The sequence below is a fragment of the Loxodonta africana genome, chromosome 9 (assembly GCF_030014295.1).
Source record: "Loxodonta africana isolate mLoxAfr1 chromosome 9, mLoxAfr1.hap2, whole genome shotgun sequence".
NCBI classification, from domain to species: domain Eukaryota; kingdom Metazoa; phylum Chordata; class Mammalia; order Proboscidea; family Elephantidae; genus Loxodonta; species Loxodonta africana.
In genome coordinates this window covers 50,425,986-50,451,948 of record NC_087350.1, presented here as the reverse complement: position 1 = coordinate 50,451,948, position 25,963 = coordinate 50,425,986, and the positions used below count along the sequence as shown (strand labels likewise).

General features: G+C 37.4%; 1 protein-coding gene across 3 annotated transcripts in view; it reads right to left on the bottom strand.

The window, feature by feature from the left end:
- The window catches only part of SCAI (suppressor of cancer cell invasion), a 187,550-nt gene that overhangs the window by 68,385 nt on the left and 93,202 nt on the right, over window positions 1-25,963 (bottom strand). For all 3 annotated transcript variants that reach the window (XR_010323020.1, XM_064291433.1, XM_064291434.1), the window contains 6 exons: window positions 16,003-16,098; window positions 15,364-15,450; window positions 14,105-14,203; window positions 6,030-6,126; window positions 4,727-4,825; window positions 4,424-4,576 (listed from right to left, as the gene is read on the bottom strand). Coding sequence is in view for 2 of the 3 variants with exons in the window: in XM_064291433.1 (XP_064147503.1) it covers window positions 4,424-4,576; window positions 4,727-4,825; window positions 6,030-6,126; window positions 14,105-14,203; window positions 15,364-15,450; window positions 16,003-16,098 (631 nt within the window). In the remaining variant the exon portion in view is untranslated. The remainder of the gene's footprint in view (window positions 1-4,423; window positions 4,577-4,726; window positions 4,826-6,029; window positions 6,127-14,104; window positions 14,204-15,363; window positions 15,451-16,002; window positions 16,099-25,963) is intronic.

Here is a 25,963-nt window from a genome sequence, read left to right as displayed (position 1 = left end):
TAAGTTCTATTTACCTGTTAGTTCTTAGCTCAAGCTACTGTTCTCAAAAAATTTTTCAATGACTTCCAGGACTAGGTCAAATCCCACGATTATAAATAGTCAGAACCATGCACGTCTCTTTTGCCACATTGGTGAAGTGTCAATCTTATATTTATCCAGGTGATTACTTGATTAATGTCTGTCTTCACAACCAGACTGTAACCTCCATCAGGGAAGGCACCGTATCTTTTCTTTTCTCTCCCATGCAACACCAGTGCCTGGTATATAACTGGTTCTCAAAAAAAACTAACTTACTAAATGCATGAATCATTTTGTTGAACTCTAATCTCCCAATACCAGACATCAAAAAGATTACCATTATCAAAGTCATATTTTCACATACGGAATCAAAACCATCATTTCTATATATACATATATAAAAAAAGAAATAAAGCTTCTGCTTCCAGTTATATAAGGGTTAGGTATCCATGAACACTTCCCCTTTGAGATATACAGAAGAACTTAAAAGAAAATAATTTCCTCAGAGGCCAGGATTGGAAGAGAAAAAAAGGGTTTAGGAAAGTAAGAGAGCACTAATACCTTCAGCTGTCCTACAGTAAGGGTAGCATAACACTGCTGGGAAAGAATTGGCTGCGAGAACTGCTCTACTCAATACTCAAATAAAGCTAAAAGCACAAAAGGACATACCGGGCAGACATGAAGGAAGTGTTGGCAGGTGTCTATTAACACTAATAGCTTTGGTTTTGATACAGATGATCTAAGGCCATCAACCCTTTTGTCAGTAATTCAATCATAGGTTACTTGTCTATTTAAGCTCCTACTCACTTATGACAAATAAAACTAAGTCATCAATGTGCAAAAAAACAAGCCAGAAGAAAAAGGAGACATTATGTAGTTACATACATAGGAACAAAGAAAAGAATCACAACAGTGTTCTTGCCCGAAAAAATGTTAAGCCAGAAGACAATAAAACAAAATCTTTAAAGTGCTAAAAGGAAAAAACCGTCAGTCGAAAATATTTTACCCAGTGAAAGCTGAAGTAAAAACTTTTTTTTAGATAAACAAAAGCCAAGAGAATTTGTCATCAGCATACCTGTACTGTAAGAGGTGTTAAAGGAAATTCTTCAGAAGGAAGGAAATATTAATAGATAGAAACATGATTCTACACCAAAAAATGAAGACTATTGGAAATGGTAAATAAGTGAATATATATCAAATATTTTTTTCTGATTTAAAAAATTTCTCCAAAAGATAATTTGTTTTTAATAAAATTTAATAAAAGATAGCATGTGTTATGAAATTTATAACATATGTACAAGTAAAAGTGTGTCAACAACAGCAAAAAGAATGAGGGTATGCAATATACTGCAGTCCCCAGGTTGTGCAAACAGTTAATGCGCTCAGCTACTAATGGAAAGATGGGAGGTTTGACTTACTCATAGGCATACCTCAGAAGAAAGGCCTGGCAATCTACATCCAAAAAATTCCCCACTGAAAACCCTATGGAGCACAGTTGTACTAGGACACACATGGGGTCACCATGAATCAGAGTCTAATTGAATTCAACTGGTACTGGTATGCAATATACTGTTGTAAGAGACAAAGAAGGTATCATTGGAAATTAAAAAGTATTTTGAACTGCATGAAAATAAAAACAAATTATCAAAATCTGTGGAACGAAGTTCAAGTAATGCTTAAAGCAAATTTTATAGCTTTAAATTCTTATATTAAAAGAGAAGAAAGTTCTAAAATCAATTATCTAAGACTCTAGCTTTAGAATGTAGAAAAAGACCAAATTAAATCCAAAGTAGGAAGAAGAAAATAGTAAGTAGCAGAAATCAATGGAAAAAAAAAAAACAGTAGAGAAAATCAGTATTTCATTCACTACAAGATATCAAGACCTGTAACAATGTTTATTAATCAAGTGTGGTATTGGCACAATACATAAATGAACAACAAAAAAAAAAAAAAACAGAATCAGAGTACAGAAACAGATTCACACATATTTGGTCATTATATTTATGACAAAAGTGACACTGCACTGCAGTGGAGAAGAGGGTCTTTTCAATACTTGTGCTAGGTCTATTGGAAATCCACATGGGAATCTTGACCTATACCTCACACCAAAACTAAATAAGTTCCAGATGGACTACAAATCTAAATGTGAAAGATAACATAACGAAGCCTTTCGAAAAAAACAGGAGTTTATCTTCATGACCATGGAGTAGTAAAAGATTTCTCAAATTAGGAAACAAAAAAGCACTTACCACAAAATAAAAAAACATTATAAATGGGACTACATTAAAATTAAGTACTTCTGCTCATCAAAAGACACCAGTAGAGAGTAAAAGTCAAGTCATAAAGTAGAAGAAGATATTTCCAATACATAAATCTGACAAAAAATGCTTATGCAGAATACATTGTTAACTCCTACAAATCACTAAGAAATACTGGAATTGCTAGATTACAGAGATACAGATTTTGCTGTATTAGATACTGCTTAATATTCTAAAGTGGATATACCAATTTACAGTCCAATTTTTACACAAGCTTGTCAGGATTTGGTATCATCAGTTTCTTTGTCTGCTTTGCTTGTTTTTAGTCATTTTGGGTGGCTGATATCTTGACTGATTTTAACTTACATTCCTCTGATTAGAAAATTTTTCTTGGAATGAAAAAAAAAAAAGGGTGAGAAAAAATCCGGAGTCTTTCAGATAATGTAACTCTATAAACCATAAATATGTTTCAAAATTTGTCCACTCGATTGATAGGTATATAATAGTTTTTTAAATGTTTTAATTTAGAAATTTGCAAAATGATGGCTATAAGATGCTAAAATGGAGGAGTATTAGAAAAAATTAACAACAACAGAAACAATACGTGACTGGGAAAAATCCAAAATTACAGCACATGTGACTACACAAGATAGAAAAATGCATTCATTAGTAATGCTTTCCTAACATCCTGTAATTTCCAGTAAATTAAATTTCCAGTAAAAAAGATTCATCACCATAGAGCTAGTCTGTTATGAAAAACATTTGAAATTCACCTTCGATGAATGTACTTAAAAACAACACCTCACAGAATGAAGTACTGATACATGCTACAAGGTGGATGAACCTTGATAACATTATGCCAAGTTAAAGAAGCCAGACACAAAAGGTCACATGTTGCATGATTCCATTTATACGAAATGTCCAGCACAGGGAAATCTATAACCCATACACCTATTGCAGTCAAGTCGACTCTAACTCAGAGTGAACCTAGAGGACAGAGTAGAACTGCCTCGTAGCGTTTCCAAGGCTGTAACCTTTACGGAAGCAAGGGACCACATCTTTCTCCCACAGACCAGCTAGTGAGTTCGAACCACCAACCTTTCAGTTAACAGCCAAGCACTTAACCACTGTGCAACCAGGGCTCCTTGGGAAATCTATGTTGTTGTGTGCTGTTGAGTTGGTTCCAACTCATAATGACCCTATAGGACAGAGTAGAACTGCCCCATAGGGTTTCTAAGGAGCAGCTGGTGGATTCAAACAGCCAACCTTTTGGTCAGCAGCCCAGCTCTTAACCACTGGACCACCAGGGAAATCTAGAGAGACAGAAAATAGATTAATGGTTGCCAGGTGCTGGGGGCTGTGGGAAGAGGAATAAGGCACAACTGCTTAATGGGTAGGGTTTGCTTGGGGGGCTATGGAAATGTTCTGGAATTAAATAGTGGTCATAGTTGCGCAACACTGTGTACTAAAAGTCACTGAATAGTACACTTTAAAATATTTGAAATGGTAAATTTCATGTTATGTGAATTTTACCTCAATAAAAGAAAACCTTATTTTTATCACTGTAAAATTAATACACAGAAATTTGAAAAGTTTAGAAAGCCATAAAGAAAATAAAAATCAACTATAAATCTGCTATTCAGAGATAAACATTTTACAATACTGATGAATTTCCTCCTAGTCTTCTTCCACTGGTTGCGCAGTATTTAAAGAACTTGGCTGCTAACAAAAGGCCGGCAGTTTAAATCCACCAGCCACTCCTTGGAAACCCTATGAGGCAGTTTTACTCTGTCCTATAGGGTCCCTATGAGTTGACTCGACAGCAACTGGTTTGGTTTTTTTGTTTTCTTGAGTCTTCTTCCTATGCACATATGTATACAGACATTCTAACACATATGAAATAATTCTGTCGACACAGCTCCATAACAGGTTTTTTTTTTCTGTCATTTACCATATCATAAGCATCTTCCTGCATCATTAAAAATTCCTTGTATAATAAATGTCTATATTATACTTCGCATATGGACAAAGCACAATAAAGCAGTTCCTCGCAAATGGATGTTAAGATATATACAAGGTAATAACTCTGTAATAATCAAAAGCAGTATTTTTTAAAATTTAAGCATAATTCCTTCACAGTTCTTTACCTGATTATTACAATTACCAATAATGAGTGCATCAGCCAGAGACAGCTGTCCCACAATCATGCCCTGTTCCAGCAATGGGGCTCCTGTTTCAGCAAGGCGATTAGATGTGATAACAATGGTATTATCATCATTTAATACCATGACGGGGTCCGCCTAAAAAAAGAAGCAATAAGTAGCAAATGGCACAAGACATTAATAGACTAAGTTATTCCTTCTTCTTCATATACACACACAATAAATAAGTATACCACACAGCTGTTTACTTATCCATAATTATGACAACCTTCCTTGTCAAAAACTGACCTCGATGAAAGCTGCCACTTCTTGAAGCACCAAGTTCCACTCTACTTGATCTTCAGTATTAAAGCGGTGAGTATAATCTTCAATTTCATCTGACAGTTCCTGATTTTACAGTACCATAAAACAAAAGGTTGACAAAAATACAACATTAAAACATATCTATACTGTATCATACTCCTGATAGAAAATGATAAAGTTTACAAGTTTGATTATTATCAATAAAAAAAAAAAAATACACAGTCCCAATTTCAACAGAAAATAAAGAACTGAAACCACATGGGTGTGCTTCAAAAGCAGGAACTCCAGATTGATGCACATCAAGTAATATTTTTATAGAGACCCAGGGTGACCCATATATAAAACTCGTTGCTTTCGAGTCGATTCCAACTCATAATGACCCTACAAGACAGAGCAGAACTGCCCCACAGGGTTCCAAGGAGTAGCTGGTTGATTCAAACTGCCAACCTTTTGGTTAGCCGCTATAGCTCGCCATGATTCTTAACCACTGCGCCACCAGGGCTCCAACCCATATTAAAAATGTTTGAAGAAAGAAAATCCAAAAATTTTAGGAAAGCATGGAAATACCTGAGTGAGCATTAAAAAAAAAAAAAAAAAAAGAACACTATCTAGCTGAAGCTCTTTGGATTTGAATCATGCTGGGTGTTTTTTTTTTTTTTGGAAATAGTCTTAATAGCAAACGGGGGTTCGGGAAGAGAGAGGAGCTGTATGTAGAGCTACTTCTGGTGGCCTTGTCAAAGCAATGCATGTTAAGTTTAAGTACCAAAATTTAGGAAGTATGCCATCAAAACTATGGAGTAAAAACTAAAACCAGAATTTAGTAAGCAGCAATTACTGGTATTAAGTGAATTCAGGACAGTTAATGCTTAATTACCCGAATGATGCAGACACTCACAAGTGGCAGAAAAACCGAAAGTCACTCACAATATCTTTGTAAAACATTATTTAGATTTTTCCTGATCTAGCTTTTTAATTATTTTCTCTTAAACTAAATATTTTAACTGTTGTTTCCATTTCCCAACCATTTATTGATGGGCTGTGAAATATAAAACATGTTGAAGGGACAAAAGCAAGGAACTGAGATGATTATCTCTGTTTAGTATAAGCATGTTTGAAATATGAAGATAAATGGAAAAAATTTTATCACTATCCTTGTCAAAAGGTAATATATTTTGAATGTTATATTATTTAGATGTATCAAAAATATTTTAGTCTTAAATCTATTTAAAACAAAATTATCCATGCACAATTAGAATTTAGGATTTTAATTATTTTAAAGTACATTTACCTTTACAAGATCCTTCACAACATCCATTTTGTTGAGAAGAAGACAAACTACTATAAATCTTGCATAGTATCGTAGCTTCTTAACTACCAACTCAGGCCTATGGCAGATAAATAGAAAACTATTCATCAGATTAAAAAAGAACATACACTTTTTTGATTTTTCCAATTTTCTAACAGCCTTAAAAACTCTTTTGATGCTTTTTTGCAGTTGTAAACATTTCCACCCATAACCATACGGTCTTTTAACACATTTCGTATTCAATGATTCATTCATTTGTTCATTCATTCATTCATTCAATAAATATCTATCGAGACTAGGCTAAGTGCTAGGAGTATAATGAAAAAAATTCTATAGACACAGTCTGTTTCTTTACAGGTCTTACAATCAGAAAAGTTAATGATTTTCCTCAAATTTGGGAAAATTTCAGCCACTTTTCTTCAAATATTTTTTTCTTCCCCAGTATCATTCTCTTCTTTTTCTGGGACTCCAATTACATGTAAGTTGAACTGGTTGGTATTTTCCCTGAGGCACTCTTATGTTTTTTTCTCTTTGTTTTTCAATGTCTTCAAGCTCAAGACTCTTCTCCTGTCTAAATGAGAAAGAGAAGTGCTGAAGGGTTTTGAGGAGAAGAATAACAAGACAGGAATCTCTGGATGCTCTGTTGAGAATGAACCCTGGCACAGACAAGGGCAGAAGAAGGGAGACCAGTTAGGAAGCTATTGGAGTTGCTCAGGTAGGAGAGGATGGTGGCCTACATGAAGGAAGTAGCAGTAAAAGTAGCAAGAAGTAGATTGTCAATTTATTTTAAAGGAAGGAATCAAGAGGATTTGGCAATAAATTAAATGTGGGATATGAAAGATATATGCTATTGGTGTCATGCATTTTTTTCTAAACATTTTATTATGTATCTTGAAAATTTCTACAAAAGTAGAGAACACAATATAAAGAACATACATCTATCCATCACCTAGATTCCACACCTACCAAATTTTTCACCATTCTTGTGTCATCTATCCCCCCAAAATTTGGCATGTGTACAAAATAAACATACAGAAGTGGCTGGGTAAATTCTATTTTGGAAACCACTTGCTAAACTGCAGCAAAGCACTGATGAAATGCATCAGTGCTACCCACTCATATACATAAGAAACCATCCCAATCAAGCTTGAAAGTTCGAACCATAGCCCACAGGCTATTGGCTGACTCCATATCAAAGGGCAGAAGAAAAAATCATCCCATTACCCTCACTGGAAAGGTACATACCAAATTCTTCTTATCATCACCAATCCCACTACAAAATGCCACACTCTGGAATTTTACATTCACATTTCCCATTCTAAAAAAAAAACTTCAATACTATCACCACTAACACTGACATCATAACTCTCCTGATGAACTTCTGGCACCCCAGATTATCAGCCTTGGCCAACCCACCAAGCCCACTATTTCTAAGACAGTAAATCTTTAACCAGGAAACTGTTCCTCCAGGTTGTAAACTACATCATCTACCCCCAACCTCTCGTGTAGCTGGAAATTTCATTTTCTCTATATCTAAAATTCTGACCTGCTGCCATTCATAAGGTTTTCACTGGCTAAATCATTTCAGAAGTAGACTGCTGGGTCCTTCCTAGGCACGACTCAAAATGATAAACAGTTGCAAACATTCGTTAATAATCAGAACATGGAATGTATGAAGTATGAACCTAAGAAAATTAGAAGTTGTCAAAAATGAACTGGAACACATAAACATGCATATCCTAGGCATTAGTGAAATGAAATGGACTGGTATTGGCGATTTTGAATTGGACAATCCTGTGGTCTACTATGCCGGAAACAACAACTTGAAGAGGAATGGTATTGCATTCATCACCAAAAAGAACATTTCAAGATCTATCCTGAAGTATAACACTGTCAGTGATAATATCCATATGCCTACAAGGAAGACCAGTTAATATGACTATTATTCAAATTTATGCACCAACCACTAAGGCCAAAGATGAAGAAACTGAATATTTTTACCAACTCCTGCAGTCTGAAACTGATCAAACATGCAGTCAGGATGCATTGATAATTACTGGAGATTGGAACACAAAAGTTGGACACAAAGAAGAAATATTGATAGTTCGAAAATATGGCCTTGGTGACAGAAATGATGGCGGAGATCTCATGATATAATTTTGTAAGACCAACAACTTTTTTTTTATACTTTTTATTGTGCTTTAAGTGAAAGTTTACAAGTCAAGTCAGTCTCTCCACAAAAATAGACACCTTGCTACATACTCCCAATTACTCTCCCACTAACGAGACAGCCCGCTCCCTCCCTCCACTCTCTCTTTTCATGTCCATTTTGCCAGCTTCTAACTCCCTCTACCCTCTCCTCTCTCCTCCAGGCAGGAGATGCCAACATAGTCTCAAGTGTCCACCTGATCCAAGAAGCTCACTCCTCACCAGCATCCCTCTCCAACCCACTGTCCAGTCTAATCCATGTCTGAAGAGTTGTCTTCGGGAATGGCTCCTGTCCTGAGCCAACAGAAGGTCTGGGGGCCATGACCACTGGGGTGCTTCTAGTCTCAGTCCGACCATTAAGTCTGGTCTTTTTACGAGAATTTGAGGTCTGCATCCCACTGCACTCCTGCTTCCTCAGGGGTTCTCTGTTGTGTTCCCTGTCATAGCAGTCATCAGTAGTAACCAGGCACCATCTAGTTCTTCTGGTCTCAGGATGATGTAGTCTCTGGTTCATGTGGCCCTTTCTGTTCCTTGGGCTCGTAATTATCTTGTGTCCTTGGTGTTCTTTATTCTTCTTTGATCCAGGTGGGTTCAGACTCATTGATGCATCTTAGATGGCCGCTTGCTAGCGTTTAAGACCCCAGACGCCACTCTTCAAAGTGGGATGCAGAATGTTTTCTTAACAGATTTTACTATGCCAATTGACTTAGATGTCCCCTGAACCATGGTCCCCAAACCCCTGCCCCTGCTACATTGGCCTTCGAAGCATTCAGTTTATTCAGGAAACTTCTTTGCTTTTGGTTTTATCCAGTTGTGCTGACCTCCCCTTTATTGTGTGTTGTCTTTCCCTTCACCTAAAGCAGTTCTTATCTGCTATCTAATTAGTGAATACCCCTCTCCCACCCTCCCTCCCTCCCCCTTCTCGTAACCACAAAAGAATGTTTTCTTCTCAGTTTAAATTATTTCTGAAGTTCTTATACTAGTGGTCTTATACAACATTTGTCCTTTTGCAACTAATTTCACTCAGCATAATGCCTTCCAGATTCCTCTATGATATGAAATGTTTCACAGATTCCTCACTGTTCTTTATCAATGCATAGTATTCCATTGTGTGAATATACCATAATTTTTTCATCCATTCATCCGTTGATGGGCACCTTGGTTGCTTCCATCTTTTTGCTATTGTAAACAGTACTGTAATAAACATGGGTGTGGATGTATCTGTTTATGTAAAGGCTCTAATTTCTCTAGGATATATTCCAAGGAGTAGGATTGCTGGATCACATGGTAGTTCTATTTCTAGCTTTTTAAGGAAGAGCCAAATTGATTACCAAGGTGGTTGTACGATTTTACATTCCCACCAGCAGTGTGTAAGTGTTCAAATCTCTCCACAGCCTCTCCAACATTTATTATTTTGTGTTTTTTGGATTAATGCCAGCCTTGTTGGAGTGAGATGAAATCTCATTGTAGTTTTGATTTGAAACTAATGGCTAATGATCGTGAGCATTTCCACATGAATCTGTTAGCTACCTGAATGTCTTCTTTAGTGAAGTGTCTGTTCATATCTTCTGCCCATTTTTTAATTGGGTTATTTACGAACAACAACTTCTTTATTGCAAATACCTTTTTTCAGCAACATAAATGGTGACTATACACGTGGATCTCACCAGATGGAATACGCAGGAATCAAATCAACTACATCTGTGGGAAGAGATGATGGAAAAGCTCAGTATCATCAGTCAGAACAAGGCCAGGGTCTGACTGCGGAATGGACCATCAATTGCCCATATCCAAATTCAAGTTGAAACTGAAGAACATTAGAACAATTCGACAAGAGCTAAAGGTATGACCTTGAGTATACCCCACCTGAATTTAGAGACCACCTCAAGGATAGATTTAACTCACTGAACACCAATGACTGAAGACCAGATAAGTTGTGAATGACATCTAGGACATCATACATGAAGAAAGCAAGAGATCATTAAAAAGACAGGAAAGAAATAAAAAACCTAAATGGATGTCAGAAGAGACTCTGAAACTTGCTCTAGAATGTTGACTAGCTAAGTGAAAGGAAGAAATGATGAAGTAAAAGAGTTAAACAGAAGATTTCAAAGGGTGGCTAGAGAAGACAAAGTGAAGTATTATAATGACATGGACAAAGACCTGGAGATGGAAAACCAAAGCAGAAGAACATTCTCTGCATATCTCAAGTTGAAAGAACTGGAGAAAAATTCAAGCCTTGAGTTGCAATACTGAAGGATTCTATGTGGAAAATATTAAACAACTCAGAAGCATCAAAAGAAGATGGGAGGAATACACAGAGTCACTATACCAAAAAGAACTTGTCAAAGTTCAACCATTTCAGGAGGTTCCATAGGAGCAGAAACCAATGGTACCGAAGGAAGAAGTCCAAGCTACACTGGAGGCATTGGCAAAAAACAAGGCTCCCAAAATTGATGGAATACCAATTGAGATGTTTCAACAAATGGATGCAGTGCTAGAAGTACTCACTTGTCTATGCCAAGAAATTTGGAAGACAGCTACAGGGCCAACCAACTGGAAAAGATCTATATTTATGTTTATTCCCAAGAAAGGTGATCCCACTGAATGTGAAAACTATTGAATATCATTAATATCGCGTGCAAGCAAAATTTTGCTGAAGAGCATTCAAAAGCAGCTGCAGCAGCATATCAACAGGGAACTGCCAGAAATTCAAGCTGGATTCAGAAGAGGAGGCAGAACCAGGGATTATCACTGCTGGTGTCAGATGGATCATGGCTCAAAACAAGAGAACAGCAGAAAAATGTTTTCCTGACTATGCAAAGGCATTCAACTGTACGGATAATAAATTATGGATAACATTGTGAAGAATGGGAATTCCGGAACACTTAATTGTGCTCATAAGGAACCTACATAGACCAAGTCAGGAAAGGTGTGTGTCAGGGTTGTATCCTTTCACCATACCTATTCAATCTGTACGCTATACAAATAATCCGATACGCTGGGCTATATGAAGAAGAACGGGGCATCAGGATTGCAGGAAGATTCATTAACAACCTGCATTATGCAAATGACACAACCTTGACTGCTGAAAGTAAAGAGCACTTGAAGTGCTTCCTGATGAAGATCAAAGACCACAGCCTTCAGTATGGAATACACCTTAACATAAAGACAACAAAAATCCTCACAGTTGGACCAACAAGCAACATGATGATAAAAAGAAAATATTGAACCTGTCAAGGATTTCATTTTACTTGGATCCACAATCAACACCCATGGAAACAGCAGTCAAGAAATCAAAAGACGCATTACATTGGGCAAATCTGCTACAAAAGACCTCTTTCAAGTGTTGAATAGCAAAGATGTCACCTTGAAGACTAAGGTGAGCCTGACCCAAGCCATGGTGTTTTCGATCACCTCCTATGCATGTGAAAGCTGGAAGATGAATAAAGAAGGCTGAAAAAGAATTGACGCCTTTGAACTGTGGTGCTGGAGAATACTGAATACGACATGGACTGCCAAAAGAACAAACCAGTCTGTCTTGGAAGAAATAAAACCAGAATGCTCCTTAGAAGCAAGGATGGAGAGACTATGTCTTGCATACTTTGGACAAGTTGTCAGGAGGGATCAGTTCCTGGAGAATGACATCATGCTTGGTAAAATAGAGGGTCAGCAAAGAAGAGGAAAACCCTCAATGAGATGGACTGACAGTGGAAACAATTGTGAGGATGGCACAGGACCAGGCAGTGTTTCATTGTGTTGTACACAGGGTCTACATGAGTCAGAACTGACTCGATGGAACCTAACAACAAATTCCAACCCAGTTCAGTCTTAACCATTTGCAACAGAGCTGGGATTTGCACCTCCTGGGAAAAGCAACTGTGTGATAACTTCTCTACTTAACAGGATAGGACCATGGAATGAAACATTCTGAGAGGTGTCCATGCTGGAACATACTATTCTTCCTGGCCTTGACATATCCTTAGGTAGTGTGACACTGCAGGCAGAACTTGTTCCCCCTCAAGGAGGAAAAAAATTGTATTTTAAATGGAATAGCAAATTGTGGGATCCTTTCTCTTACTTGGCTTTATCTACTCCTGATAATTTCAGAAGCTGTGGTTGATTGTTACCTTGAGTGGCTCTCTTACCCTCTCTGAACTAACATAATAAGCAATCTACCAACTGAACAAAGCCCTTCCTAAACACAGAGATTAAGGTCAAAGTTTTGTGCTGTGGACTGTCCTTTGATTCTGATTTACTAGCCCAAGGGAAGATATTTCATCCTGATCCCAAATAATCCTACCTTTGTTAATCTACCCTGCTCTAGGAGCCAGCACAGGAGAAAAATTCATATGTCGTGTTTGCTATCAAGGCAGAAAATTATTTCAATAAATCAAATTTGGGTTTTAAACCAAGGGGTTCGGGGCCAATTTCCCCTTTGGCAAACTAGAAAATGCAGAAAAGTGAACTATATAAGGTATTTTGCTATTGCGTAAAATATACTCTGCATGTATGTATTTCTCATGCTGATAAAACATACACAAGCCCTTTTACACTTTTTTTTAAGAAACACAATTTATCTCACCGAAAATTAAGACAAATTGTACATGTATGAAAACAAAAAATTAGGGATGCATAATCTGTAAAATTATTTAAGTGAAAATATGTAAAGTATATAAAGAAAACCTGAAGGAAAAATAGTTGATGGAACTTACACAACTGAAAGAAGAATGAAGTGAGGTGATGACAAAAAGATAGCAAAGGGGAAAATGCAGAATTCAGCACCTACATCCCCTACTTGTATCGAGGGAACTCCTCTAGACAAGTTAGAACAAGACGTACAAGGGAATGAAGGGGGTTTACAAGAGTGGGACTTTCCAAAATTGTTGCTGCTTAGCTGGAAAGCTTATGATAGTGAACCACAAAGTGTTCTCTAGAAAAACGTGTCAAAACTATGTTTTCTTCCACTGCTAAGACACAGTATAATCTTTTAACTAGATAACAACTGTGAGTTCTGTTGCTGGAGGTGGAGAGAAAATTCGGATCTTCTATGCCTGAACACCCTCTTCCAAGAATTCCTGGAATATTAGCAATAGAGCCTTCAGAAGACTCCATCTGAATAGAATTTGATGCCAAATTTCTCACACAGTTCCATCCTCATTTGGATCTAACAACATCATAACCCACCCGTACTCCAAACATGTCTCTAACCCCCTTAGAAGGTTAGCTTTGAAGGGAAAACAGCACACCTTCCTCTTTTGTATTTTCCTCTCCCAAACTAGCAAGTACCACAGTGTCAGATGTAAAATAAGTGCTAATAGATTTCTACTGACAATGAATACATCTTACATGATTCATTTTTTCAACAATAGAGCTACTCAACTGCAAAACAGTATTGGGTATATACAAGAAAATTCAAATAGCATTAGCTGCCTTTTCTCTAAAACCGCATAACAATTTTTAACAGGTTTTTGAATATATATGAATTAAGATTAAGTCAAACACATGCTAAAAAGAACAAAGGCTATTAATTAAGCCTCACTTTGGAGTTGTTTTTTTTCTATGAAGCCTTGTGTGACTACATTCTCTCATAAAGAAACAACCCCAACCTTCCTTTTTGTTCTGACTCTACCCTGGTATTGTGACATCTGCTCTAACAGCTATAATATTTATTGCTTTTAGGTAATTTTATATCTCCGTATGCTTACTCAAGTCAGTAGTACATTGTAGGCACACAATAAAGCCTGTTAAATGAATAAAAGTTATAATGTGTACTTTTCAGCACAACTTCCATGCAAACTAAAGATTTTGAGTGTCTTCATCTTTCTAAAAATATAATAGGTGCATACCTGTCCTCTTTATTCACTTGAGAATAATATGATCTCTGTCTGATTGCAGAATAAAAGGAGAAGGCCTCATTCAGATAGCTGGTCTCAGATGTGCGTAGGCTATGAAAGAAAAAAAAAGAACTTCAAATTTGAGAAAAAAACTTCAAACTTTCACCATGAAAATACTGTTCCACTCCTGTACATGAGGGGACAAGAATGACTGTCCTAAATTTGAATCAGCAAAAGCAATAATCACATCACCTTAAAATGTATAAAATTAATAATGATTAAAAAAAGCCTTCTTACTGCTTCCAAGCCTTTTTGATGCCAACCCACAGCATATAAGTATTACTCATTCTTCAAAGGTACTCTACAAATAACATTCCACCCAGGACCTGACCCTTCATGACCTTCCCCAAATTCATACACAGTCACTTGTCCTTTGGCTCATTTCCTTAGCTGTTCTCACAGAACTCAGAAAGAGACTCATTCGTATCAAACTTCAGGGGATGCTGATGAGTTATGTTCCCTGTTTAACATTTCTTGTTTTACAAGAGTCTTCTTAAGAAAATATTCTACCCAAGAAAATTATTTTAATGGTGGGAATTCTGGGTGGCATACCAAAAGAAAAATATCTAGGAAGAAGAAATTTTCTTGCTTATTATAAATATATACATATAAAAATTATAAAACCATTTTCTTGTATAATTGATATTACTTCATGATAATGAGATTTAGATTCCTCAAAGGAGTTCACTTCTTTCTTTGACTGATGGTAGGACTATTGAGATATTATTGCTCTAAGGATATAATCAGCTAACAAAACTGTCTTTATCCACCTCATGTTACCTTTTAGATACACCCTACTAGTATGAATTCTTTTTTTTTTTTAGTATGAGTTCTTAAAGTACCCTACTGAAAACCACTCATTCATGCATATAAGGTATAGTATGTCTCTGCATATCATCAAAATGTAAGCGAAGCCATAAGTTCATTTACCATTAGTCATTTATCTAAGACTAAGATCAAATTCCTTGAAGTTATAAATGAGTCTGACAAGAACTGAATTGTTTGGAAGGCTAGCCTTTGATGCAAATAATGTTAATTATGGAAGGTCCTTTAATAACGCTGTCTTGAGCAATCTGACCTGAAGTATCAGAGTTTCATTTCTAACTCACTGTTTTCCCTCCTAGAAAGTGAGCATTCTATGTATCTCTGATCTGGTATACTGTGTTTTAATCAGGACTACACTTTATTCTTTTCATGTGCAATTTACTTACTAATAATGGTAGTACAGCTGACCAATTTTGGAAGCAATTTCCCCTATTTGCCACCGCTTCAATCCATATCGATTATCGAGGACTTGTCTGTTTTATATAGGGGACAAGAAATACAAGTAAGACTATAAATTTCAAAAATAAAACCAAGTCTGTAAATTCGTGGGATAAGATACCATTCCATTCAGCAAGGCTCATGAATTTTTCATGAGATTTCAACATAATTATTTAATTATATTCAAAAGTATTAATTAAAAGTCTATTTAAAGTAAATAGAAATATAAAAAGAAACTCCTTTGAGCTATGCTCATGAAAATTGAAAGCAATACCCCCCAGAAACTTTGGCCAATAAACAACATCTATTTTAGAATAAAACTATGAATCATCCCACCTACGCTGGAGTTAATCTGAACCATTTTAGATATAACATATAGCTTCAAAAAATCAGGTAAGAACATTTTAAAATCTTCAATAAATAAGAAAATAAACCCATTTGTTCCCATTTGGGTCATGAAGATGAAATATATTATTTAAAAAGCACCAAGAGAAAAAAAGCACTGAAAGCACCGAGGTAGTAAAGTCAAAGTGATGACTAATGTAAAATGAGCCTTTCATTCTCCTTTAACTATAAAATTGCTTTACCGATGCTGCTGCTGGAACTTCCAGAGTTTGGTATAAACATCAAAAGTTCTTCCAAAATAGGACTGCCACTGCTTCTGTCCATATTGTGGCAAATCTCTGTAATAACAAATAAATACATATTAATTTTAAATCTCTTATCTACAGGCAGGGGCAGATTAACCAGTAAGCAAGTTATGCACAGACTTAATTGTTTACTTACTAATCTGTACTGCACAATTTCACAGGGGTTTCACCACATCTTTGATGAAACTGTGCACTACACATCAGCAAGTAGGCACAAGTAAGGCCATGCGTACCTTGCTTACTGGGTAATCCATCCCTGGCTGCAGGCAGTCCTCAGGTTACAAACGAGATCTGTTCCTAACTGGACCTTTAAATTGTAAGTAACAGTTGCATGTGGTTCTTATTTAGTCTTACATTAGTGCAAGAATGGGAGAAAGATGTGACAGCCTGCTTCCGTAAAGATTTACAGCCTTGAAAACCCTATGGGCAGCCCTACTCTGCCCTATAGGGTCACTATAAGTGGGGATCAACTTGATGGCAATGGGTTTTTTGGTTTTGTGAAAGAAGTCTTTTCAATGATTAAAAAGCTACACGTGCAGCAAGTGAAGATGACTGTGATGAAGAATATGTTGCAAGTAGGGGTTGGTTCAATCATTTCAAAGTGAGGGCAAATTTACGTAACATTAAAGGGCAAGTATGAGTTGTCTTTAAATTGGAGGTAAGCCAGTGACAGCCTGTATTTGGTAATTAAGTCTTCTGACGGTAAAAACTGCATAGATTTAAACCATTTGCACTCACGCTTTCTTCTTTTTTTTTTTTTAAAGTTATAATTAGTAGAACAGAAATAGTTCTATAACAAGGGTCCGGGATATGTTCTTTCCTAATCTTCCCCCCACCTCTCAGATGGCTCATTTTTAGACTCCTTTGCAGATATCTTTCCTAAGAGGTTTCTATCACTCTCTTATCTCTCCCTGGGTAAACTTATTCATACTCACCTATATATTGCTAACTTCCAAATGTTTATCTTCAACTCAGAGCTCTGCAGTTTGAAAAATACGGTTACGGGAATGTGCCTTAAAGTAGATGTGCAGGTAGTTTTATTGTTCTCAACTACTCTACCCCTTCTCTATAAGAGAAATATACATCCCTGTCCTTGGGCTTGGTGACTTACAGTACATGCCTTTGAAAGACAGATATTTCCCTACCCTAATAACACACTGGGCTTGGCCATGCAACTTGCTTTGGTCAATGAAATATAATTGGAAGTTACCTACACCAGGTTTGAAGAGAAGATCTAAGAGATGTAACATGCTTCAGTATTTTCACTTTTCCCTCTGACCCAAGACCACAGGTTTACTCCTCAGCCTAGAACCCACAATAAGATACATGTAATGGAGCTCCAGAACTGCTGCCAACGTGTAGCTAACACAGGAGCTAGAAACAAATCTTTACTGTAATAAGACACTAAAATATTGAGGTTATTTGTTACATCAGCCTTCCTTAGCAAAAGAGTATAGAAACCAATACAAGAAGTGGGGTACTGCTGTAACAGACACCTAAAATATGTGGTACTGGCTTTGGATTTTAAAGGCAAGTAGCAAGTAACTGTTACTAGAGGCTGGAAAAGTGATTACCTATATAATATAGTGGGAAAACTGCATTTGCCTGCAATAACTTGGAAGAAGTTAATGTACCTAATAAACTAGTGGATGCTGACAAAGAAATACTATGTTACTAGCCTTGGATTCTGGAATGGATCGAATATATTGAATATACATTTAAAAGATATATTGAAGTCCTGACTCTTAGTACCTGTGAACACAGCCTTGTTTGGACATAAGGTCTTTGAAGATTTTATCAGTTAAGTTAAAATGAGGTCATACCAGAGTAGAGTGGATTCTAATCCAATCTGAATGGTGTCCTATAAAAGAGAAGAGACACAGAAAGACAGAAAGGGATGACAGCCTTGTGACGCTGCAGCTGCAAGCCAAGAATACATGGATCTACAAGAAGTCGGGAGAGGCATGGAACAAATTCTCCTTCAAAGTCTCAGAAGGAATCAATGTGACCAGTATCTTCACCTCAGACTCTCAGTCTCCAAAACTGTGAGAAAATAAATTTCTGTTCTTATAAATCACCCACCTTGTGGTATTTTATTACAGGTTAGCCCTAGGAATCTAACACAGAGGCTATTTGCTGCATTTAAGAAGAGACTGTGAGAGAGATGAAATCAGAAAAGAACTGGCTGGTTGGTAAGCAGAGTTGAAAAGGAAAAGAGAGAATCCAGATATTCCAGAAATGAAAGACATAATAATTCCTAATGCCTAACTGTAAGGGCCACCACATGTCTATCAGTTCATCATACGGTGCTGGCTTGCACACTGCTCTGATACTGGAAGCTTTGGCACTGGTATTTCAGATACTAGCAGGGTTGCCTTTGGTGGACAGGTTTCAGCAGAGCTTCCAGACTAAGACGGACTAGGAAGAAGGACTTGGCAGTCTACTTCTGAAAAAATTGGCCAGTGAAAACTTTATGAACAGCTGCAGAACATCGTCTGACATGGTGCCCAAAGATGAGCCCCTCAGGTTGGAAGGCACTCAAAATATGACTAGGGAAGAGAGCTGCCTCTTCAAAGTATACTCGACCTTAATGACGCAGATGGAGTCAAGCTTTGGGGCCTTCATTTGCTGATGTGGCATGACTAAAAATTAGACGAAACAGCTGCAAACATCATTAATATCTGAATGTGGAATGTACAAAGTATGAATCTAGAAAAATTAGAAATCGTCAAAAATGAAATGGAACGCTTAAACATCAATATCCTAAGCACTGGTAAACTGAAATGGACTGGTATTGGCCATTTTGAATGAGACAATTATATGATCTATTGCGCTCAGAATGACAAGTTGAAGAGGAATAGCGTCACGTTCATCATAAAAAGAACATTTCAAGATCTATCCTGAAGTACAATGCTGTCAGTGATAGGCTACTATCCATATGCCCACAAGGAAGACCAGTTAATATGAATATTATTCAAATTTACTCACCAATCACTAAGGCCAAAGATGAAGAAATTGAAGACTTTTACCAATTTCTGCAGTCTGAACCTGATCAAACATGGATTCAGGATGCATTGATAATTACCGGTGATTGGAATGAAAAAGCTGGAAACAAAGGATTGGTAGTTGGAAAATATGGTCTTAGTGACAAGAATGATGCAGAAAATCACATCACAGAATTTTGCAAGACCAGTGATTTCTTCACTGCAAAATGCTTTTTCAACAACATCAACAGTGACTAAACATGTGGACATCACCAGAGGGAATACACAGGAATCAAACTGACTACATCTATGGAAAGTGAGACGAAAAAGCTCAATATCATCCATCAGAACAAAGCCAGGGGCCAACTGTGGAAGAGCTCATCAACCGCCCATATACAAGTTTGAGTGGAAGCTGAAGAAAATAAGAACAAAGTCCACAAGAGCCAAAGCAGGACCTTGAATATATCCCACCTGAATTTAGAGACCATCTTAAGACAGATTTGATGCACTGAACACTAATGACTGAAGACCAGATGAGTGTGGTATGACATCAAGGACATCATTCATGACGAAAGCAAGAGGTCATTAAAAAGACAGGAAAGAAAGAGAAGATCAAAATGGATGTCAGAAGGGACTCTGAAACTTGCTATTGAAGGTTGAGTAACTGAAGTGAAAGGAAGGAATGATGAAGTAAAAGAACTGAACAGAAGATTTCAAAGGGTGCCTCAAGAAGACAAAGTAAAGAATTATAACGAAATGTGCAAAGACCTGGAAATAGAAAACCAAAAGGAAGAACCAGCTCAGCATTTCTCAAACTGAAAGAACTGAAGAAAAAATTCAAGCCTTGAGTTGCAATACTGAAGGATTCTATGGGGAAAATATTAGATGACTCAGGAAGCATCAAAAGAAGATGGAAGGAATACACAGAATCATTGTACCAATAAGCACTGGTTGATATTCAACCATTTCAGGAGGTAGCATATAATCAGCAACCAATGGTACTGAAGGAAGAAATCCAAACTGCACTGAAGGCAATGGTGAAAACAAGGCTCCAGGAATTGACAGAATACCAGTTGAGATGTTTCGACAAACGGATGCAGCGCTGGAAGTGGTCACTCATTTATGCCAACAAATGTGGAAGACAGTTGACAGTTACCTGGCCAACCAATTGGAAGAGATCCATATTTGTACACATTCCAAAGAAAGGTGATCTAAGAGAATGCAAAAATTATCGAACAATGTCATTAATATCATGCACAAGTAAAATTTTGCTGAATATCATTCAAAAGCGGTTGCAGCAGTACATGGACTGGAAATTGCCAGAAATTCATGCTAGCTTCAGAAGAGGACGTGGAACAAGTAATATTATTGCTGATGTCAGATGGATCTTGGCTGAAAGCAGAGAATACCAGAAAGATGTTTACCTGTGTTTTATTGACTATGCAAAGGCATCTGTGTGGATTATAACAGAATCATGGATAACATTGTGAAGAAGGGAATTCCAGAACACCTGATTGTCCTCATGAGGAACCTGTACATAGACCAAGAGGCAGTTGTTCAAACAGAACAAAGAGATACTATGTGGTTTAAAGTCCAGAAAGATGTGTGTTAGGGTTGTATTCTTTCACCATACCTATTCAATCCGTATACTGAGCAAATAATCTGAGAAGGGGAACTGTATGAAGAAGAATGTGGCAACAGAATTGAAGGAAGACTCATTAACAACCTGTATTATGCAGATGACACAACCTTGCTTGCTGAAAGTGAAGAGGACTTGAAGCACTTACTGCTGAAGATGAAAGATCACAGCCTTCAGTATGGATTACACATCAACATAAAGAAAATCACAATCCTCACAACTGGACCAATAAACAATATCATGTTAAACAGAGAAAAGATTGAAGTTGTCAAGGATTTCATTCTGCTTGGATCCACAATCAACACCCATGCAAGCAGCAGTCAAGAAATCAAATGACACAGTGCACTGGGCAAATCTGCTGCAAAAGACCTTTTTAAAGTGTTAAAAAGCAAAGATGTCACTTTAAGGACTGAGGTATCTTCAATTGCCTCATATGCATGCAGAAGATGGACAATGAATACAAAAGACTAAAGAATAGATGCCTTTGAATTATGGTGCTGGTGAAGAATACTGTTACCATGGAGTGGCAGAAGAACGAACAAATCTGTTTTGGAAGAAGTACAACCAGAATGCTCCTCAGAAGCGAGGATGGTGAGACTTGGTCTCACGAACTTTGGGCATGTTATCAGGAGCCACCAATCCCTGGAGGACATCAAACTCAGTCAAGTAGAAGGTCGGCGAAAAAGAGGAACACCCTTAACGAGACGGACTGACACAGTGGCTGCAACAATAGGCTCAAACAAAGCAACGATTGTGAGAATGATGCAGGACTGGGCAGTGTTTTGTTCTGTTGTACAAAGGGTGGCTATGAGTTGGAATCAACACAAGGGCACCTAAATAACAATTGTGAAAGACACAATTGAAAACTGTTAGCTATAAAAGCCCATTAAGACTCATATTTGCAGCAAAAACTCTTTGTTAAAGCCTGTAAGTAGATTACCTCAAGGTATCCGTAACTAAGTCTAGAAGAGACAGAATATGTCTCAAAGAATTACCCAGCTTTGTGAAATTTCAGAAAAGTAAGAACAGAAGTCAAGGACGTAAGAATCTGACTAGTATCAGACTTTTGATCATAAACACTGCATTTTTGGTTTCCTGAAAGCCTTTCCTCCCATTTCATCTTAGCCTGTTTCCTCTTTATGGTTTTATGTTCTTTTCATAGAAGCCACGATCCATGTATGGCATTTTATTGCAGAAGCAATTTTCCAAAAATTTCTTACGGTTTCTGTTATAAATTTCAGAAGTCTGAGTCTTGAAAAAGAGGTCTCCATTCCCTGGTGTGTGTAGTGTGTGAAGGTGGAAGAGTACTTGTTTTTGTTTTTAGAATAAGCCCATTTGGGGACTTGATTCATCCTTATTGGAACAAGGCACGATCTACTCAGCTTCTATGTATGCTAACTCTCCTTCCTATTGTAGGTCTCTTGGGTGAGTAGGGAGGATGAGTCTAATCATTTTCTCAGATCTACTCTACATTTTTTTTTTTTTTACTCTACATATGGATTGCAGTTCCTAGCACATTCTTAAAGTCTAGCAGTTTTATATCTGGTACCAGATCAGCTGGATATAGATGGGATCTTCACGTATCTCTGCAACCTGGTTCTCTGACACACTGAGCCAAAGGATATATAAAAGCCGACCAATTGTGAAAAGTTCTCATGTCTCTCCCAAGCAATAATGCTTTACTGGTGGGTTTTATGGAAACCCTGGTGGCGTAATGGTTAAGTACTATGGCTGCTCACCAAGAGGTCAGCAGTTCAAATCCGCCAGGCGCTCCTTAGAAATTCTATGGTGCAGTTCTACCCTGTCCTATAGGGTTAGGGTCACTCTGAGTTGGAATCGACTGACAGCAGTGGGTTTGGTTTGGTTTGGTGGGTTTTTTAACTCTCACTATATAGAATGTGCAGTAACAACATGTCCTTCCCCACACTTCTTGCTCAACTGGTTTTTAGAAGTAGTGGTCTGACTATCTCATAAAGCAGTAATCAGACAGTAGAAGGGCAGGTGCTGATTTTGTGATAGAAGACTTAATCAGTAAACTTTTGCTGCATAACAAACCACTTCAAAACTCAGCAGCTGAAAACAAAAACCTCATTAGCTTGTAATTTTGTGGGTTGGCAATTTGAGCTGAATTCAGCTGGAAAATTTTCTAGTGGGCTCAGCCAGACTCACTCATGCAAATGAGAACAGCTGGTGGTCAATGGCCTCCTTCATATGTTTACTACTTGCCGGGCTGGCAGTGAGGGTGCTAGGTCACATGTTTCTCATCATCCAGCAGGCTAGCTTGGGTTTGTTCACATGACCAGCAAAAGAGAGGACAAGCGCTAATGTGCTTTTTCCTTTAAAGTCTATTTCCATCAAGTTTGCTACTGTCTCATTGGCCAAAACAAATCTCACGGCCAAGCCCAGTGTAGGAGGGGACGATCCATGGGCATGGACACAAGAAAGGGAATTACTGCAGGCATTTTTACAAACGATCTATCACAGAGACCTTATGTATCTGTTTTTTCAATTTTGAAAATAGTGTGCACCTCTTAGGAAACGAAAGTATCACAAAGAGCATAAGGCAAGAAAGAAAATAAAACTTTTTTAAAAATTTTCACCGTGCTTTAAGTGAAAGTTTACAAATCAAGTCAATCTCTCACACAAAAACTTATATACACCTTGCTACATACTCCCAAACACTCTCCCCCTAATGAGACAGCCCACTCCCTCCCTCCACTCTCTTTTCATGTCCATTTCACCAGCTTCTAACCCCCTCCACCCTCTCATCTCCCCTCCAGGCAGGAGATGCCAACATAGTCTCAAGTGTCCACCTGATCCAAGAAACTCCTCATCAGCATCCCTCTCCATCCCATTTTCCAGTCCAATTCCTATGTGAAGAGTTGGCTTTGGGAATGGTTCCTGTCCTGGGCCAACAGAAGGTCTGAGGGCCATGACCACTGGAGTCCTTCTAGTCTCTGTCAGACCATTAAGTCTGGTCTTTTTACGAGAATTTGGGGTCTGCATCCTACTGCTCTCCTGCTCTCTCAGAGGCTCTCTGTTGTGTTCCCTGTCAGGGCAGTCATTGGTTGTAGCCAGGCACCATCTAGTTTTTCTGGTCTCAGGCTGACGTAGTCTCTGGTTTATCTCGCCCTTTCTGTCTCTTGGGCTGGTAATTACCGTGTTTCCTTGGTGTTCTTCATTCTCCTTTGATCCAGGTGGGTTAAGACCAATTGATGCATCTTAGATGGCCGCTTGCTAGCGTTTAAAACCCCAGAGGCCACTCTCCAAACTGGGATGCAGAATGTTTTCTTAATAGATTTTATTATGCCAATTGACTTAGTTGTCCCCTGAAACCATGGTCCCCAACGCCCCGCCCCTGCTATGCTGGCCTTCGAAGCATTCAGTTTATTCAGGAAACTTCTTTGCTTTTGGTTTAGTCCAGTTGTGCTGACTTCTCCTGTACTGTGTATTGTCTTTCCCATCACCTAAAGTAGTTCTTATCTACTGTCTAATTAGTGAATACCCCGTTCCCACTCTCCCTCCCTCCCTCCCCCATCTCATTACCAACAAAGAATATAAAGTACAACTATTTCTCATCATCTCAATTCTAGTCCCCAGAAATAAGTTAAGAATGAAATTTTCTAGGCATACTCAGGTACATATGTGATTTTTTTTCTATTATTTTATACAAACAGGATCATACTATATATAATGTTCTGCAATTTGTCTTTTAAATTTGATAATACATCAGGTTTCTTTAATTCATATACAATCACAGCAATATTTATTGATATGTATACTATAGCATATAATGAAGTAATTCATTTAATCAGTTCCTCCTAATGGACTTTCATATTGTTTCTAGCTTTCCCCTATTATGAAATGCTACAATAAACATCTTTATACTAACAAATTTGATTAGTTATGTGGTATGACCAAAAGGTAACATCTGTAAATGGAACAGATAGGTAGATGATTTGTATTTCTACACCTAGATGTTAAGATAATGAGTAAAAGAGCAAAACGTGTTCCTATCCTCAAATGTTCAGGCAGTCGTAGCAAAAATGAACTATTTGCATTTTTTAATTCATTTCCATTATCCTTATGATAAGTAGAAATTTATTTCAGATTACAGAAGTAGCTTAACTATAAATACTAATTTTCCACATTTATTTCAAGTTTTCTTCTTTATGTCTCCATGGATTTTATAGTGAGAGGCTACATCAGGAAGAGCTAATCACGTATTTTGAAACGGAAGCTGCTGCTAGAACCCTTAAGACTCTTTTCAATTAGCTGCTGCTGGGACATCATAATATTATATAAAAGTACGTGGTGGCAATATCAACTTTTAGAGAAATGACAACTCTTGGTGCTTCTTTAAAGATAGTGTGTAAAGTCTTCATGTAAATTTTCAAGTGTGCATTTGCCTACAAGTTCCTTTGAGTTTCTGAAACTGACCATTTTAATAAGTCTCCAGTAAGAAATTTTGTTAAAGACAGAACTAGAACCCAGGGCTTTATTTCACAACTACATACTTTCGGTTCTTCAGTAGAAAGGTTTTAGAGAAAAGAAATTTTGTATGGGGGTTAAAAGTACATAAGAGGAGATCTAAAAGGCTAGAACAAGGCTCCTGACAGTAAGTTATAATATGCAATTTTATATTAATTAAAAGATCAGCTATAAGGATAGTAGTTTCTTTTTCAAGATAGGGTTTAAAAAATTTTTTTCTTAATTTGCTAAAGTATAAGTCCTATGATTATTCTTTTTCTAATGACACATATCATAGAAGCCAATATACAAGCCACTATCATGAGTCAAAACAGACTTAACAGAAATGAGTTTGGTTTTTTAGAGTCTAAAATTAACTAAGGTAGTTCGTAAAGAGTTTTGGACAAATCCCTTATACTATTCAGAAACTGACTCTGCTTTTAAACTCTGAATAAGTCATCTGGTCATTCTTACTGTCTGTGTCGTTATTGTTGTTGGCAGTGCCGAGTTGGTTCTGACTCATAGCAACCCTATGTATGACAGAATGAAACACTGCCCGGTCCTGCACCACCCTCACAATCATTGCTACGTTTGAGCCCATTGTTGCAGTCACTGTGTTAATCCATCTCACTGAGGGTCTTCCTCCTTTTCTCTGACTTTACCAAGCGTGATGTTCTTCTCCAGGGACTGGTCCCTCCAGAAAACATGTCCAAAGTAAACAAGAAGAAGTCTCGCCATACTTGCTTCTAAGCAGCATCCTGGCTGTACTTCTGCCTAGACCGATTTGTTCATTCTGCTGGTAGTC